Raw genomic sequence first — 18,547 nt, 5'->3', positions numbered from 1 at the left:
ACTACACTGCAGTGGGGAATGCAGACACTTAAAGCAGTACTGCAAGTACAGCTATTTCCATTGAGATGCACATGAATTTTAATAAAAACAAACATTTTTTTTTTAGCTGAGATTTGGAGTCAAGCCATATAAAACAATTGGACGGAAATCAATAAAGAACAGTACACATCTGCTCAGCATGCCTGGAAAAATGTCAATGTACTCTAATGTAAATGACCCTAATGGACAGAATGGAAAGTGTCCAGATATAGTAGCTAACTTGATAAACTTCAGCATGCTGAGTACCCTGCAAAGCCTGACTAAAAGATAAATCCAGTGGGCAACCACAATGGACTAATATTATCCAGTTTACAGAGCTGAGGCCCCACTGTAAGTACAGTGCCTTGAGTATGCCATGCTATGAGAATTAAGTCATTTTACATAGCTAGGCTGGGGAACTAAGCTTTCAATGATCTTCTATTGTCCTATACTAAGCTAGGTGGGTCAGGTGCTTAAAGGATGTAAATCTGTGTAGTTCAGTTTTATACAATGGAGCTACATTCATTTGCACCAGCTGAGGATCTTCCCTGGTATCATCATTTTCAATGCCTTTATCTAGTTCTGCCACATGAGTATTAAGCAGTATTCTGTTCTCAGTGAATGAATATTGACCATGGGACAAATACAGGATCATGGATCCTTATATACATTCTTTCTTATCCTATCTCAGCACAAATGACCTGAGTATAAAAGTTTAACAAGCTACCGGAATGGAAAAATGCTGTTTTGTACATTTGTTTCCTTTTCAGCCTCACCTTTATTTTTATAATCCATGAAGTTTCAGTCTAAAGAGCACTCGAAGTCCAATAAATACATTTTCTCTTTAATGTTAACAGGCTCAGCCGTGAGGGAATTGCTGCAACAGACGAGAGCAAAACAGGTTTGTCTGGTTATACCAGTGTCATGTCGATTTCAGCTAGTCTTTGTACAGCATGAAGAATTTGACAAAGAGGGGCCTTTTATATATGAGCTGACTAAAATGAGGGAATGTGAATGGTCAAAGGAGGAGAACAGTTTTTCCACTATATCCTCCTTTTTTCTTTGAGGAGTTTAGAACCTAAACCTAATGGGCCAAAAAAACCCAAACACACCAGCCATAAACCATAGTTCACAACCAGTAACTTCTTCTTTCTCAAGTGTTCTGTATTTGTGGGAAATGGTTGTGCAGAACATAGAAGGGCAAGTCAGGGAGTTGGAATTTATGTCATATTATTTTCACTGTTTTCTTTTGCTTTTTTGGCTTGAACTCTTGAAAAATATATAGCAATAAACATGGAGCATAAGATAATATTGAAAAGACCAAAGTCTCATTAGTAACCTACACTTCCATTCCTTACCTTCAGGGTAGATGTCTCCACTTAGTACTCCTTGTCGCAGGGCACTAAGGTGTACCTGCTCCTTCAAGAGCAGAGTCAGCTAAGCTAGGAAGCCCTGAGATCTAGGCAAGGCTCCAGAGCTACAGGATGCCTTGGCAGTAAGCTAATCAGGATATTAGCTGGCACCTGCAGCCAGTCAGCTGACTGGAAGGAAACAGGACCCTAGGCATACATAAGCCCCAGGGCTGGGGCTGGCGGGAGGTTAGGGGGAGGGAGATCTTGCAGAAATGCTACTTAGAGCTACATGGTTTACCCCTCTGCTGCTGGTAAGGCTGAAGGGTTCTAAGAGCTCCTAAAGTATCTGGAGCTAGGAGGCACAAACTGTTGAGGAAGAAGCTTGCCTCCTTAAAGGGCAGGGTGTGACCTCCAATGTTGTTGTTGTTGTTATTTGAATCCAATGGACTGGGCTGAGGCTACTGGGGAGGAGGAGGCCTCTTTGGGGGCACACTACAGTGTGGATAGCCCAGCACTAGAGACTGCGCAGATGGGGCGGTGGAGAGCCCAGCGCCAGTGAGGTTGTGCAGACAGGGGCCAAGGATTGATGACAGGAAGCTGAGCCAGATCAAGGCCTCAAAGGTACAATGTTTGAATATCACCTGCAAGCCATGGAGCATGGTAAAGGAGGTGTTTTGGAGCCACGCATCTAGCCCATAAGGCTTAGTGTGTCTGAAGAGACACTGACTTTGAGTGAGAGCCAGCAGGGGATCCAAGATCAGCAGAATCTAGTGGGGTTCAACAGGATCTTAACTACACAAACTCATGGGCAGCCCCTCAACTTATTGTTTCAACCAACAAGATGCGGCAGGTGAGATTAGAAGGTGCCTGCAGGGCAAAGCACGCATTGTCACAGAGCCCCAGGCTCATCCCACCCATCTCTGGGGATTCCACATCATGACACAGTGGTGCATTGGCCAGGAACTTGGCTGTGTGTGGGGAAGAAACCCATGTCCCTGAGAAGGGAAATGAACCTTTGGGCCAGAATAGACGCCAGGAGTGGTTTATTGTAAGGCAGTAGCACCAAGGCTCAGGAGGAAGGGATAAGGGTGGAAAGGACCACTGCTAGAGATCTGAAAGAGGGAAGACTTGAGGTCCAGGCCAAGAAAGAAGTAAGGCCAGGGGAGAACTATGGCTGAGACGGAGACCATGGAAGGTCTGAAACAAAAGGCCTTCACATGGCAGTTATGAGTAGATGAGATGGAGGAAAGAGCCGCTTGTTTAGAATGGAAGTTGGCAATCATGAAATCAAAAAATGAACGAGCTGAGGCAAAAGTGGCCACTTAAGAGCTGCAGGTGCAATCCAACAAGAAAGGAGGGTCCAAAGAAATCAAACACCTGATTGCTGTGGAGGCTGAAAAGACTCAGGCTCTGGAGCATCTCATTGCGAATGAGGCTGAGGGGAGCAAAAAATGGGAGGAGAAGCTGCAGAAGGAGATGTAGACATGGGCAACAAGGTCTTCTGAAGCCTGCATAGGCCAGATGGATGAACAGGCAGATGTTGTAAGACAGCTGGAAGCTTCAAAAGGCCTTATAGGGGCCCTACAAAAAGAATGGCAGAGCCAAGAGGACCAGATAGATGAGTTGCATGAGGAGCTGGAGAGTTGGCAACAACGATGCATCCAAGCAGAACTCCTTGTGCAAAAGATGTGGGAAGAGTTAATTGAAAGCTGTACCCAGTCAGAGGAGAGGGGGAAGGCTATATCAAAAGAAATGGAGAAAGTGAGGGGATGCATGGAGAAATTACAAAATGTTGTATGACTGGATGCCTTTCCTTGAAGCAGAGGTAAAACCTAGAACAAAAGAGTGTGATACCTTATGAACTGAGCTGCAAAGTCAGGGGAAAGAAAAGGGTCAATTTGGGACAGAGGTGTGGTCCCCAAAGGCCCAGCCAGAAGCAAGCATGGCGAGAGAAGTGGCCCAGTTTGACGAGAGAGATCAGTTAGTCATGGGTGCTAGACCCTGTATACTGTGCAACACCCATTGAAACAGAGGGGAAGCCACAGATACTACAGGCTATGAAAATGCTGCAAGAGCTTCTGGTTGCACTGGGGGCACAATTGGCAGAACACATAGACGTGTCTAAAGCCAAAGGCCAAGACCACTTTCAAGAACTTGAATGTTTGAAAGAAACCTTAATGAAGACTGAGAAACAATTAGAGGCCGTATGGCTAGGGGTCATGAGACCCCAGGAACACACAATGCTACCCAGATACCAGAGTCTAGAGTGTCCAAGAGATGAGATGAGACCAGTGCAGCAAGAAAAGGACACCTTGACAGATGGATTCTCAGGGGTAGATCCCACACCATGGGATAGATCCCACACCACACTGTGTCATGGTGTGGGATCCCCAGAGATCTGGACAGTGATTGTGGGGTGTCTGGATCAGAAATGGGGCCAGCTGCTAAGCCAGCATATGAAGAAGATGGACTGACTAAGGGAGAAACTGAAAGAGGGCGTGTAGATGGGGCTGGAAGAGGGCACACAGTGAGGGCACGCAGACAGGTCGGTGGAGAGCCCAGCATCAGTGAGGGCATGCAAACAGGCCAAGGGCCCTGTGGTGACAGGAGGCTGAGCTAGATCAAAGCCTCAGAAGTACAAAGTTTGAATACCACCTGTGAGTCATGGGGCATGGTAAAGGAGCGGTTTTGAAGCCATGCATCTAACCCATAAGGCTTAGTGTGTCTGAAGAGATACTGACTTCGAGTAAGATCCAGCAAGGGATCCAAGATCAGCAGGATCTAGTGGGTTCAACAGGATTGTGACTACACAAACTTCTAACTTAATATTTCAACCAACAAGATGTGGCAGGCAAGATTAGAAGGTGCCCACAGGGCAGAGCAAGCACTGTCACGGAGCCCTAAGGTCATCATGGCCATCCCTGGGGACCCCGTGCTGTGACATCCTGAGTAAAGCTGAAACCGCATACATTCCATGTGAAAATGCCTCTCCTGACTGTGTGTCCCAAAATCAGGTGCTCAGTTAAACTAGCGTATAAGCAAGAATTGCAGTAGGTGAATACCTAGTTGCATATATCTTAGCATGAGATGCAGATTTCCAAGCAGATGTCAGTTTCTATTCTTAAATCTTATGTAAGGTGGATTTTTGGCAGTAGTTGCAAGGCCAGAGTAGAAAACTTTGGAGACTGATTACCCTCCGAGAAGGAAAAAAGTCACTGTCAATTTAACCTGAAATTTGATTGTAGAGGGATAGGTTAATTTTCAAAGAATAATTGTCTATGTGTTATATATTGTATATATTTTTAAAAAATCTTGAGGTTTCATCATCTCTTTCTTCAGCTATCAATACGGCTACCAAACTGAGAAGGCTGTGTACATACACACATACAAAAAGTGGTTTAAAAAGCTTTTTAATTGTGCTCTGGAAATTTCTGCATCTAATGGACTGCTTCAAATTTGACTTAAGACATGAGTCTGGAAGGTTGCCTGCTCTTCAGATGGGACCAAGTAGCCCGCAACTGTCATATGGCACTGTTGTTTTTATAGCTTCCTTGTTTTTGGAAGCAGTGACAGGAGCAGAGTCCATACTTAAGTCTCTAGCACTTGTCATGCTGCTCGTGGTGATTGTCGTTGTTTGCTGGGTGGTGGAAAATATGACGGAAGAAAAACATTTTTTGCCAGACAGAGCTGACCAAGGACAGTTTTTCATTTCTCAGTCACTTTCTAATGTGCTGAAGTTTCCTCTAGATTTTTTCTGATACACACCTCAAGGCATATCATCATTGGTGGAGGCTCCAGTGGATTTGTACCAGCAGAATATCTGGCCTAACAAATTGCCATAGTATTTGAGTCTTTTAAACATTAATAAATGTATTCTGTGATATTCCTAACCACACACAGTGCATGAATGGACTAATGGCTTAAAACCAGGGGTGCCTTTAAGTCACTTTTGTGCTTTTCCATATCATGTGCCCATATCCAAATAACCATTAGTAGGTACTATTAGCTACAAGAAATAGTTATTAGTTTAGTCATGTTTTACATTGATTGATTAAAAAGTACTTTTTATTCCATTGCAGTTTCCCTTTAAATATAGAGGAACTAGTTTTTCTCTGTGTAATTATGTATAATGGATTTTGTGCTATAGGCATTATACAGTATTTCATCTAGAATAATATGGCTTCCTATTTGCAGCAGAGTCTGCAGATCTGTTGCACATTACGCCTGAGAAATACCCCTCTTTATTGTCAATTTTTACAATAGCCATGTAAGTATAAAATAAAAGTACTATAAATAATTTAATGATTGCTAAGCAAACAATAAACTTAATAGAAATCTGAAAGGTTTGACTGCAGGCAGAAAAGTTTTATAGGAGAACTCCAGGGCTTTTTAGAACTTACTTAGAGAATTCAGAGCATTCATCATGTTAGCTTATCAGGTATCCAGGAATAGTTCTGTCAGAGCCCAGTAAATATTGGCAAATATACTGTAAGCTGCCAAGAATGAATAAAAGAAAAATTATTTTAAAACAAAAAATGTTACTAGATTTTCTGAAAACTTGCTAAGACAGTGTGCAGCAGTCTCACAGAATCTGCATATACATCTCAAGTATGCATCAAGCAATTTTGTGACAATATTCTTCCTGCTTAAATTATGCTGTTGAATCTTGCGATCTGAGAAGCATTAAAAGCAACTGCAGCTTTGCTAGCAGCATGATTCTAATATCAACTTTGGTTTCAAGTTCACTTTTAATTTTCATTCCAGACAAAGGTGCAGATATATGGAATGGATGATGTGGTTAGTTCAAACAGAGTCAGAATTAAGGTAAAGATAATAGCTAAATTTGCTTTCTGAAACTCTTAGTGCCATGTTCATGTTGTGTGCTAAATAATCATTCAAAAAATTATCAAATATACTAAACTCAGTTCAGAAGTTAAATATCTTTTTGGTTTTTTAGTATGTGAAAAACTTACACTTACACATTCATTATATCAGTCCTTCTGTCCCTTAATAATTTATGCTTTTTAACTCCCTTCCCCCACCCCCGCGTGGCTGGTGAATTCAGACTGGTGGGGCAGTGGTGTGTCCCACAGGAGTCGGGGTGAGGGGTTGAAGCCTCCCTGCTACTGGCCGGAGTGCTTGGCCAGCAGCAAACTCCCCTCCCCACCCTTCCCGGCTGGCTGAAACCCCACCCTGCCCTCCCAGTCCTGGCTGGCTGCAGACCCCACTCTGCTCTCAGCCAGCTGTAACACTCCCTCCCCCTTTTATATTTTGGTAAATGTAGTGTTCTTCTTCTGGCGTTACTCCCTGCTCTGGAGGGTATTATGCCATGTAAAAATTCACAAAGAGCTTTGGCAGTATGTCCATAGATATATTTCAAGTATTGCCTTGTCATTTTTAGTTTGTTTTGCTTCTTGGCTTCTTAATAGATTCTTTCCTTTAGCAGTGGTACTTTCCCAGGTCAGTTTTTCAGTGATGACAACTTTTTGTTTGTTTGTTTTTATCATCTGTACAGAGAATCATGGCAATGTTGGGAACAAAACTGATCTTGTGGCCCAAAAATCTTAGATTTTTAAAGGTAATATCCATGAAATGTCAGGAGTATGTAGACAAGGGTTGGGGACAGAAGTTGTACATAAACTGGTTTACACCTGTAACAGAACAGAAGCTCAGTGTACATAAACCAGTTTCAAAATGGCCCAAACTGGTTTAAGGTAAACTTGGTTGAATGTAGTATCAGACTTAACTGATTTTGGTCAAACCGGTTTATGGAACTTCTGTCCCAGACCCCTTCCTGGTTTAAGTTAAATCACAGTCCTTTAGCATCCCAGAATGCTTTTCAGCCCTGGTCTGGTCTGGGCTGGGTTGTCTGCACTAGAGAGCAGGGCTGACTCTACCCCTCTTCTTCCTAACTGGAGCTCCAGCTGGTTGACAAGGAAGTGGAGACTGCAGGCACTGCAGCATCTGCTAGCTGCTCGAGCAGGGGTCTCCTCCTCCTTCCCTCCCCTCTCCCGCAACACAAATTCCAGCAGCACAGACCGCAGCTGTCATCTGGTCATAGTCATGCCACCCCTTGCTGGTCTTTACAAGCACTTGTGGTGCTCTGGTGTTCTGCCAGAGGACTGGAAGAGGGCCAATGTGGTTCCCATCTTCAAAAAAGGGAGGAAGGAGGACGTAGGAAACCAGAGGCCAGTTAGTCTTACCTTGATCCTGGGTAAGCTTTTTGAGAGAATTATCCTGGCACATGTCCACGAGGGGCCAGTGGGCGAGGTTATGCTTAGGGGCAACCAACATGGGTTCATTAGAGGCAGGTCCTGTCAGACCAACCTAGTGGCCTTCTATGGCAAGGTCACGAAATCCTTAGATGCAGGGGTAGCAGTGGACATAGCCTTTCTGGACTTTAGGAACTGTCTCTCACCCCATTCTCATTAAAAAAACAGGGAGACTGTGGTGTTGACACCTACACAGTCAAATGGGTTGCTAACTGGTTGGAGGGCCGCACCCAGAGAGTGGTGGTAGATGGGTCATTTTTGACCTGGAGGGATGTGGGCAGTGGGTTCCCCCAGGGCTCGGTCCTCAGGCCCGCACTGTTCAACATCTTCATCAGTGACTTGGACGAGGGGGTAAAAAGCACCCTGTTAAAATTTGCTGACGACACTAGGATGTGGGGGGATGTGGGCACGTTAGATGGGAGGAATAGGCTGCAATCAGACCTAGACAGGTTATAGGGGTGGGTGGATGAGAACGGGATGGGTTTCAACACTGACAGGTGCAAGGTGATGCACCTGGGGAGGAAGAACCAGCAGCATACCTACAGGCTGGGGAACTCCCTTCTCGTCAGTGCAGAGGCAGAAAAGGATCTTGGAGTCATCATTGATGCCAAGATGAACATGGGCCGGCAGTGTGGGGATGCAGTCAGGAAGGCCAACCATACCTTGTCATGCATCCACAGATGCATCTCAAGCAGGTCCAAGGAGGTGATCCTCCACCTCTATGCGACACTGGTCAGGCTGCAGTTGGAGTACTGCATCCAGTTCTGGGTGCCGTACTTCAAGAGAGATGTGGACAACATCGAGAGGGTCCAGAGGAGGGCCATTCACATGATCGGGGGCAGAAGGGCAGGCCCTATGAGGAGAGGCTATGGGACCTGAACCTGTTCAGCCTCCACAAGAGAAGGCTGAGGGGGGATCTAGTGGCCTGTTATAAACTAGTCAGAGGGGACCAGCAGGGATTGAGGGAGTCCCTGTTCCCATGAGCACTGCCAGGAGTGACTATAAATAACAGTCACAAGCTGGCAAATAGTAGATTCAGACTAGACATCAGGAGGTGCTATTTCACTGTCAGGGTGGCTAGGAGCTGGAACCAACTTCCAAGCAAATTGGTGCTGGCTCTTACCCTGGGGGGTCTTTAAGACAAGGCTAGACAAACACCTTGCTGGGGCCGTTTGACCCCAGTACTTTTTCCTGCCATTGCAAGGGGTAGGACTTGATGATCTGCTCAGGTCCCTTCTGACCCTACTGATGAAGAAACTATGAAACCCCCATGCTAGGTAATGCTGAGAGGTCTGTGTGTGTGTCTCCAATTTTCCTGGAACCAAGGCAGCCTGCTTAGGGCTTTTTGGAGCTAATCAGTAGGTCTATGTGAAGTAGCTAGTATTCACTTTGGATTTGGCCAATTCAGGAACAGTGATTTGAATCGGTGATTTGAGTCACTGTCCTGAATCAATTTAGCTGAATCTGATTCAGAGATGCGGCTGCTGCCGAATCAGACAAATCTTTGAATCACACAGGCCCTATCCCTTACCTGCTCTCCCAGCTTTGCCTGGCTCTAGCTCCCAGCTGTTTGGAAAAAAAGCCCCCATTCACTGGTGCCTGCCCGGCAGGGGGGGACATTCCCACTGGCCCTCACTGCCCCGTGCCATGTGGGGGGCTCTGCCACAAGCCCTCTCATCCTCGCCTGCTTTCCCAGCACCCCTCCCCATGGCTGCAACAGGGATCATGCCCCTGATTGGCAGCATTCAGTGAGTGGATTTTTTTTTTTTTTAAACAACTGGGAGTTGGGGCCAGGTGGGGCAGCCATGGGGGAGGGGGCTGGGAGAATGGGTGGGGAGCAGGGGCACTTAGGGGGCTGGGGGATCAGGCAGGGGATGGGGCCTGGCAGGGGTCCCCCCATGGTCCCCTTCCCCTATCCCCTGCCTCCTACTTACCAGCATGTAGTCTGGGTCCAGTTCCCTGCTGCAGCAGGTGGGGACTGCCTGAATCGCCGAAGCTCTCTGAATCTTTTCTGAACTGATTTGGAGACCTTCCAATTGATTCAGACCTTTGAATTGGTCCCAATTCGACTTGGATTCAGAGAGTTGGCCACTGAATCGGGCCGAATCTCCTCCGAATCGAATCAGCACTTGAAGCTTTACACAGTCCTACTAATCAACAGGTCAACTGGTAATGTCCCTTCATTCTTCCTTACAAATGCTTTGCAAAAAGCTGTTTTAAGAAGAGCTTGAACTAATGGGAGGGGCTTTGTTTTCTTGATGGGCTGATAAGCTTTGTGTTCTGAGAAACTCCCTGCTAGTTGATGGCTTGCTGAGAAGTATGAGAAATGACCTGGTTTGCAGGGAATGCAGTGCCTATCAATTAGCTGCACACAGTATGAAGAAGCAGGGGGATTGAAAAGCTCAGTATCATCAACAGATGCATCAAGTCTACACAAGCAGTCTCCACTCCCCTCCCCCCCCCAGCTGTTTGACTCAGAGGGCTGGCGGGGGCTGGGGTCTAGCAACATTCCTGCCCCTTGAACAGTGAGTGTGGGGGGCAGGAGGTGGGGAAGCCTGGCAAAGGCTGCTTCCCTCTCCTCCTTTTCCTCTGGGCACACCCCAGCTGGGGACTGTGCAGGCCAGGTTGGGGGTTTAAACCTTCCCTAATCATAGGGCCAGGGCCTCACCACACACCCCCTCAGCTCAACCCTATGGAAGGGAATGGAGGGGTCACTTAAGCACCCCCTGGCTTCTCACCTGAGCCCCTGCAGGCATGTGCCTGTATTTCTTGAGTCAAAAGTGAATGTCTGTCTGCTTACAAATTGGTCCAATCGCTGCAATTTAAATTAATCTGCAAAGATTGAATCAATTCAGGCTTGGGCTTTTTGGATATCTGTCCCCAGCTAATGAGAGACAGCTTGAACAATTCTGATTTCATGTAGTAGAGGACACTGGCTGATGTATGTGCATCCACTGAACTCCTGAGTAGTTACATGTATTCACTGAGTATTTTCTTCCACTTAAATTGCCTCTGAAATGTTATTTGATTCTTTAAATATATTTGTAATCAAGTTAGAGATAAGAAGGGCTAGGATTTCAGGCTCCTGTATCATATCACAGTTTTCTACATGTATCAGTTCCTTCATTTCTTGTTATGAAAACAGTGCAGAATGTTTACTTTTTTAAGTAGTGTAGTTGAGGCTTTTGATACTGTTTGTTAGTAAAATTGGTTTTCTGAAGTTACTCTTCAGACCTGTTGCTTAATTCTTCAGAAGATTTTCTTTGAGTATATGGTATCTCAAAGACATGATAGAGATCAATAGAAACTATTTGTTAAATTTAGTTCTGCTGGCATTTTAAAAATATGGAGGGGTTTAGGAAGCAGGCACAAAACTGGAACGTTGGCAACTTTTCCTCTTATTTCTCTAGAAAGTTCATGTTTAGGCTAGGGAAAGACATTACAGATAAAACCAGCCTAAGTGATCAGAAACTGGTTTAAACCTGTAACAGAACAGATGTTCAGTGCACATAAACTAATTTGAAAATGGCTGAAACTGGTTTGAAAAAAACCTGGTTGAATATAGTATCAGACTTAACTGAGTTGGGTCAAACTGGTTTATGCAATGTCTGTTCCAGACCCCTTTCTGGTTTAAATTAAAACAGAGTCCCCCAGCATCCCAGATGCTTTGCCGCTGTGGATGGGGCTCTCTGCTCCACCGCAGATCTGGTCCCTCCCCTCTGCTCCCTAGCTGGGGCTCCAGCAGAGATGGAAGGCACAGCAGCATCTGCCTGGCTTCCTCCTTCCTCTCCTTCCCCACTCCACCACTTCCTCCTCAAGCAGGGATTCCCCACCCCCCTCTCCTACAACATGGATGGTATCCAGGATGTAGGATGCTAGCTAATGCTGAGAGTTGTCTATGTAATGCAAACAGGGCAAAGGCACACAGGAAAATGTCTGCTTAGGGCTTTTTGGAGCTAAAAGAACAGCTTGAACTAATGAGAGAGACTTTTGTTTTCTTGCTGGGTGATAAACACAGTGTTATTCCCTGTGTAACTCCATGCTGTGTAAGTAAATGCCGTATAACGCCCTGCTGGTCAGGGAGTGGGGTTGGAAATCCTACCAAATCAGAGCATCCTGCCAGGGCCTAGCTATGCCCCCCCTCAGCTCAGCACTTTTGAGGGGAAGAGAGGGCTGCTGTAGTCTCCCCCGACTTCTAGCCTGATCCAATGCAAGCATGTGCCTGCATCTCTTCAGTCCAGAGGGGATATCTATATGGTTACAAACCAGTTCAATCCATCCAGGTTAGACTAACCTGCAAAGATTGAGTCAATTGAAGCTTGGACTTTTTGAATGTCTGTCCCTAGCCTTATTTGTAGTTAAGAAGGCCCTTTCTTTGTGAACCTATGTTTTCAATGCCTTATCTTTTCTACATAACTTTGTGGATTGAAATTTCTCACACCTGCTCTCTGTCTAGAAGTTAAATTCTTTTGTAAAGTCTCAATAAAATAGTTCATCTGGTCAACTGATAAAATGTGTATTAGAGCCTGACCCAATGCCAAATGAATTTGACAGCCTTTCTATTGCTTTCAATGAATCGTAGATCAGGCCTGAAATAAATGAGTCTGACAAACACTGGGGGCTAGGATATAGAATGAAAGTCTGCAAGTTATCCATGAGCAAAAGTTTTACATGCTATATTGAATATATTTTGATAATCTGGGGAATTTTCCCTTGGTTTACAGTGTTAAGCATGCTGTGCTCTGAAGCAAGTATCAGTACAAATCAGAAGTGCTTTACCTATGTCCAAATTCTTGATAAGCACCTACTTTAAAGGTATAAATCTCTTCTTTAATTTGTGAGGTATATACATAGGAAGTCAATGTAACCTGTGACAAATTAGTGATGTAGTAGTGGATGAGCCTGTCTTTCAAACTATTTTCTTTTCTTGGAATTAAGACATAGACTATTAGATAAATTTGATTTTGTTTCAGATCTTGGCCTAGTAATCAGGTTGAATTTGCACTTATAGCAACTACTTTCTTTTAATACTTATTCTCACTTCATTTTAATTATATTAAAATTACAGCAGCAAGTTCTGATTAATGGAAAAATACTCTCTTAATGGTGCAATATTAAGAATTTTGTTAAATCCCTGCTTTCTCGTGCAATTTATTCAACTCACATTGGTTAGTAATTCACCCAAGCCCAGAAGTCACAGATTATAAAACCAATCATGTCACTCTAAAGTCATGTACAATTTTTCCCATCTTATTTTTATTCTCATTTATACCCCTGTTTAGGAAATCACCTAAAAAGAACTGAATTCTCTCTCTTGTGTAATCTTACCTGCTCTGCCTATAAAAAAATCAGTCAGTAAGGAATGACAGGGAAGGAATTCATCTTTACACTGGTAGAGATTCAGTTTCAGTTTCCAAGAAAGAAGGAAGAAACAAAACATACCAGAGGAATTAAAGTGGTTTCTTTTTTATTTTGGTTAAAAGGCTTAGGATGTGATTGCCTTTTCTATGCAGGGTAGGTATAAATAATCTTCTTCAATCTAGGAGTGGTCCATTATCTTAGAGGAAAATATAGAAAGAAAGCAAGCATTTGTTTCACCTGGGAGAGTTTTGGAGACAAGAGAATTCTTACATTTGGAGGCACTAGTTTCATGTTTGCTTTAAGAAAGTGCTTGCTAGAAAACTATGAGCCTGCTGTCCTGAAAGGTATTTTCTTATCCTGCTGCAAAGCAAGTATCACTTATTACCAAATTAGAATGGGCACATTTTAGACTTCATTTTCACTAGTAGAAATGACTCCACACAACACATGGTACTTGGATGCATCAATATGTGCATATTAGTGCAACACAATAAACTGTGGTGCATATCTCCTGGGGCTTGGTGTGCTTTTCTGCCCTGCCCCTTCCACACCCCATTCTGTGCTTCACTAGCTCTCTCCCTTCTTTTTTCGCCTTCCCTTTCCCCCACCACACGTGCACCCTTTCTTATCTGACAAAGGCTTTATCAGAACATGTCAGCGAGTGGAGAGGTCAGGAATGAAAAGGATGGTAGGCACAGGCAGGGAAAGCTCTGGAGGACTCAGGACAGAAGTACAAGGATCAGGTCACCTGCACTCACTATATGTGAGCCCAGTTCCAGGTTAGGGGCAGGGAGGCTGCAGATGTCCTGAAAGAAGGAAGGCTTCTGGTAGTAAGGGAGAGAGAGAGGAGTGGAACTGCAGTGAGCAGGGTTAGATGCTGACCAGACAAGGAGGACTGGCAGTGGTACCACAGTAAAACAGATACATTTTAAACTTTATTTGGTTTTCTGTGTTTTTGTTTGGACTGGAAGAAGAATGGTCCAGGATAAGGCTGACCTGCAATATGGAGATTCTTGTGCTAGAAGTCAAGTTGATGTCCAGGTGGGGATCTTTGACCCAGTGGATTGGATTGTGGATGAAAAGGAGGAGGTCATGGAAAGGGGGCAAGGGCAGTACCTTAAACCCTGCAGTGCTAGTGAGGATTGGTGGATAGAGACTGAGAGATAAATTTGGCATGGCGGACAAGAGACCAGTGCTGACAGAATGGGATGGGTGTAATGAAAGACTGCCAGCAGGCCTGTCAAGGAAGGGCTGGCAGAAGCAATAAACAGGATAGCCCAACTCAGGGTCACTAGTCCTGCATCAAGATCATGTTCTGCTGCAATGAAAGCCTGTGGTCCTGAACAGTGTGCTCAGATCTAACCTTGCAGCTAGAGCAAATGTGAGCATGGTTTAGGGTGCCCTTGACCTAGGGTTACCATACTTCCAGTCCCAAAAAAGAGGACACCTGTCATGCGGGGGGAGGGAGGGGTGGGGGAGCAGGAGGTATATGACTGTGAGGGGACAGTAATATGGCAGTGCCCTCCCCCTGCCCATTGTGTTGCCCCCCACAAGGCAGAGGCCCACCAGCCCTGCTGCTGTCCCTCACTCTTGAACCACAGACCACTGACCCGGCCTGTGCCTCTCACTCCCAAACCACAGTACCCTGCCCCCCAGGCCATGCTGATACCCCTTACGCCCAATCTTCAGCCCCCTTCCCCGCTGGTGTCCCTCACTCCTAACCTGCAACCCTCTGGTACTGCCAGTACCCCATGCCCCAGACCCATGGTCCCCTGCCCCCGGTGCACCTTACTCCCAAGCCACAGCCCCTCCCCAGCCCTGCTGGTGCCCCTCACTGCTGACTCACAGCCCCCTGCTCCCCCCAGCCCTGCCCTTGTGGGCACAGGCACAGGCACTGGCCCCAGTGCAGCCGGACAAGCCACACAGCTTACTGATGCCCCTGAAGGGCCCTCCTTCCCCTTTCTTCCTCCCTCTACCCCCATTGGAGGAGTGCCCCCCTGCCCTCCTGCAGCTCTGGACTCCCCCCCACCACCACACACACATAGTCATACACACACACACATTGCAGACTGTCCCCCACAGACTTACCTGTATCCAGCTACTAGGCTGCTCCTGTAGCAAAACCTCGAGTTGTTTTCTTTTTAAAAATTTTTTAAATGCATTCCTTCCCTTCCCCAGCCATTTCTGACTTTTTCTCTCCCTCTCTATTCCTTATAGGTAAGTATAAGTGAGCTAAGACATAGAATAAGCTTCAACATTTTATTTTGGTAGCAAGTTATGTTTGTTTTGTTTTTTCCGTTTATTATGTTTATATTTTTTTTTTACTGTTCTATATTACTGTGAGGGAGTGGGGCCTAGGAGCGGCCGTGAACTCCCTAGTGCCCCCTACCATCACTCTAGGTGATTCAGCACCCTCGGTTTCTCGCCCGCCCTGACTTTGATGACAATTAAGTTTATATGGGAGGCTGCCTTTATTCCCGGGTGAACGGTACATGTGTTCCTACCACTACTCCATATGGGGTGCCTCTGTGCACCCCTGCCTTAAGGGCTATGCGTGCCTCCTACCTCCCCTTTAGCATGCCCCAAGCCTCGCAGCTGTTCCTTGGATGTTGTTTGGGTCCCCTGCCCTTCGGCGCCCTCTCCAGCGCCACTCGGGCTCGTCCTGCCCTGGTGCCCCTCTCTGGCACCCTGGGCTTGTCACCTACCTGGCGCCCCTCTCCAATCTTCCCAGGCCTTTGCCACACTTCTCGGGCTTCTCGCCCCCTCCAGGGCCTTGTGCCGTGCCTCTTGTGCCCGCTGCCCCACTCTGGGGCCTTGCGCCACGCCACTCGTGCCCGCTGCCCCACTCTGGGGCCTGTGCCGCGCCACTCGTGGCTGGGGCTACAACCCCACACCCCGAGCGCCTTTCTGGCACTCCTCGTGCAGTGCCCACAGTGGCACTATGCACTGTGCCCTTGCTGGGCACCGGGAACCCCCAAGCTACTGGGGAGCCTCCGTGAGGCCTCCTCTCACCCGTACAGCCTCACCCAGTCCTCCGGTGTAACTATAACCAAAACCCAAGCCACCTGGCTACAACATAAACAACACAGAGCCTCCCTGCTCATAATGTAAATTCCAAGCCCCTCTAGGGCTCCCAACCCTACCTCTCTTCAGGGTGTTCTCATCCCTAACATCATCGCAGCCGGTCCGCAAGGTAAGGCTGCAACCACCAACTCAGGCCGCTCAGCTCAGCCGCAGAGCTGCTGCTCCTGTGGCTGCCAGAAGGGAACTGCTCCTGGGCCCAGGCCTGAGCTGTTATAAAGGGCCCGGCCCTGCCCCCTTCCGGTCACCTGACCGGCTGGTTGCCATAGCAACCTGCAGCTGTACTGCCCTGTTGATTGACAGCTCTGTTACTTACTTATCTAAGGCACAGGACACCTCAGTGCTCCTGTGACAATTCCTGTTTTACTGAAGTATATAATTTAGGCCTACATATCTAAATTAGCATGAGTCATGTCAAGTTTCCATTTTGTTTGTCAAGTCTCCATCTTGTCCCCATGACCTGTTGTGTAACCTATGACTCATACCTACCCCTCCTAGTAATTTGGTTCCTGAATGAATGGGGATGAATGAGGGTGCTTGAGAGACAATGGCAGTAGGTCTAAAAATAGCTCCCTCTGAATGACCGAACCATCAACACCAATACCTGGACCAAGGACCCAGCCCTTGGAACCACCCTCAGCATTCAAGAAACAAAAGATGAGGCAACCCACTATTGTGCCAAAGCTGCACATGCTCAGTAAGAACACCTGGAACCCTCTGGAACAGGACTGACTTTGCCTGGACAGGCCCTCCCTATAGGAGATCAGAGGTAGTCTGCCCCATAAAAAGGGGTAGTGAAGACTGACTCCTTGGGATGCCCTCTCCATCTGGACCAGCACCATCCTACACCATCTATCTACCCAGAGGCCCTGCCAGTGACCCTTCCCTTTGGACAACACCTACTGGAAAAAGACCCCTTTCCAGCCTGGATACATAGCTATCACCCCCACCAAGGACTTGGATTCTGTTTCTCTTCCCTACCTGGATTCCAACTCTTCCACTGAGTCTCTTTCTCCTGCTGCTATTGTGAGTGCTTGTGTGTTTGTGTGGGAACCAATAACTTCATGGGACTGTGTAGTGTGTTGTCTGTTTAATAAACCTGTTATTTTGAAACCCTGAGTTGGGTTTCTGTCTGTTTTCTGACTGTTTCCTCCTTGCCACCACTTATCTGCTCCCCCAAACTCCCAGCTTTCTGCTTCAGTTTCCAGCCCTAAGCTCCTAGGTTTCTGCCTCAGTTTCTTTCCTGGCTGTCTCCTCCTTGCCACCGGGCTGCTTCCCTTGCACCACAGACCTTGAGTAACCCTGGGGCCACTTGACCTTCAATAACCCCAAGCCTCAGTTCCTCAGCCAGCTTCTCTCTAGTTTACTGGTTCTAATCCCAGCAACTTTCACTCCTTACACTTTCTCTCTCACCTTAAACTTCCCTCGGGTATCCCAAGTACCCAAAACAAACACGTACATACTGTACCATCCAAGTTAGAAACTCACCTGTGTGTATGTGTAGCTGGGTGGTATGTGTGTGAACTGGTGAATACACGCGCGCGCGCACACACACACACACGTCATTGTGTGTGATATATGAATTAGTGTTCCGTGTATGTGTACAGAGCATGTGGGTATTGATAACTGATTTTTAGTTTCATAGTTTCTAGGGTTGGAAGGGACCTGAGCAGATCATCTAGTCCGACCCCCTGCCATGGTAGGAAAGAATACTGGGGTCAAATGACCCCAGCAAGATGTTCATCTAACCTCCTCTTAAACACCCCCAGGGTAGGAGCCTGCGCCACTTCTCTTGGAAGCTGATTCCAGACTGTGAAGTAGCGCCTCCTGATATCTAACCTAAACCTGCCCTCTGCCAGCTTGTGACCGTTATTCCTGGTCACTCCTGGCGGTGCTTGAGGGAACAGTGACTCCCCCAAGGCCTGCTGGTCCCCTCTGACTAGTTTGTAACAGGCCACAAGATCCCCCCTCAGCCTTCTCTTGTGGAGGCTGAACAGGTTCAGGTCCCGTAGCCTCTCCTCGTAGGGCCTGCCCTGTTGTCCCCTGATCATACGAGTGGCCCTCCTCTGGACCCTCTCCATGCTGTTGACATCCCTCTTGAAGTGCGGTGCCCAGAACTGGACGCAGTAGTCTGACCAGTGCCGCATAGAGGGGGAGGATCACCTCTTTGGACCTGCTCGAGATGCATCTGTGGATGCATGACAAGGTGCGGTTGGCCTTCCTAACTGCCTCTCCACACTGCCAGCCCGTGTTCATCTTGGAGTCAATGATGATCCCCAGATCCCTTTCCGCCTCCGTGCTGACAAGAGGGGAGTTCCCTAACCTGTAGGTATGGTGCCGGTTGTTCCTCCACAGGTGCATCACCTTGCACTTGTCTGTGTTGAAGTCCATCCTATTCTCGTCCGCCCACCCTTGTAACCTGTCTAGGTCTGATTGTAGCCTGTTGCATCCTTCCAATGCGCC

At 46.8% G+C, this 18,547-nt stretch overlaps 1 protein-coding gene across 3 annotated transcripts in view; it reads right to left on the bottom strand.

Annotated features, from left to right (window-relative positions):
* Positions 1-556: 556 nt before the first annotated feature.
* Positions 557-18,547, bottom strand: part of LOC149857246 (uncharacterized) — a 76,343-nt gene continuing 58,352 nt past the window's right edge. For all 3 annotated transcript variants that reach the window (XM_090062761.1, XM_090062760.1, XM_090062764.1), the window contains 2 exons: positions 5,771-5,863; positions 557-895 (listed from right to left, as the gene is read on the bottom strand). In XM_090062761.1, coding sequence (XP_089918887.1) covers positions 5,805-5,863 — 59 coding nt within the window. In that variant the 3' untranslated portion in view covers positions 557-895; positions 5,771-5,804. The remainder of the gene's footprint in view (positions 896-5,770; positions 5,864-18,547) is intronic.

This window comes from Crocodylus siamensis, chromosome 9 (genome assembly GCF_052110815.1).
Source record: "Crocodylus siamensis isolate JL-2025a chromosome 9, ASM5211081v1, whole genome shotgun sequence".
Classification (NCBI taxonomy): domain Eukaryota; kingdom Metazoa; phylum Chordata; order Crocodylia; family Crocodylidae; genus Crocodylus; species Crocodylus siamensis.
The sequence above is the reverse complement of the archived record's forward strand: the minus strand, read 5'-3'. Positions and strand labels throughout refer to the sequence as shown.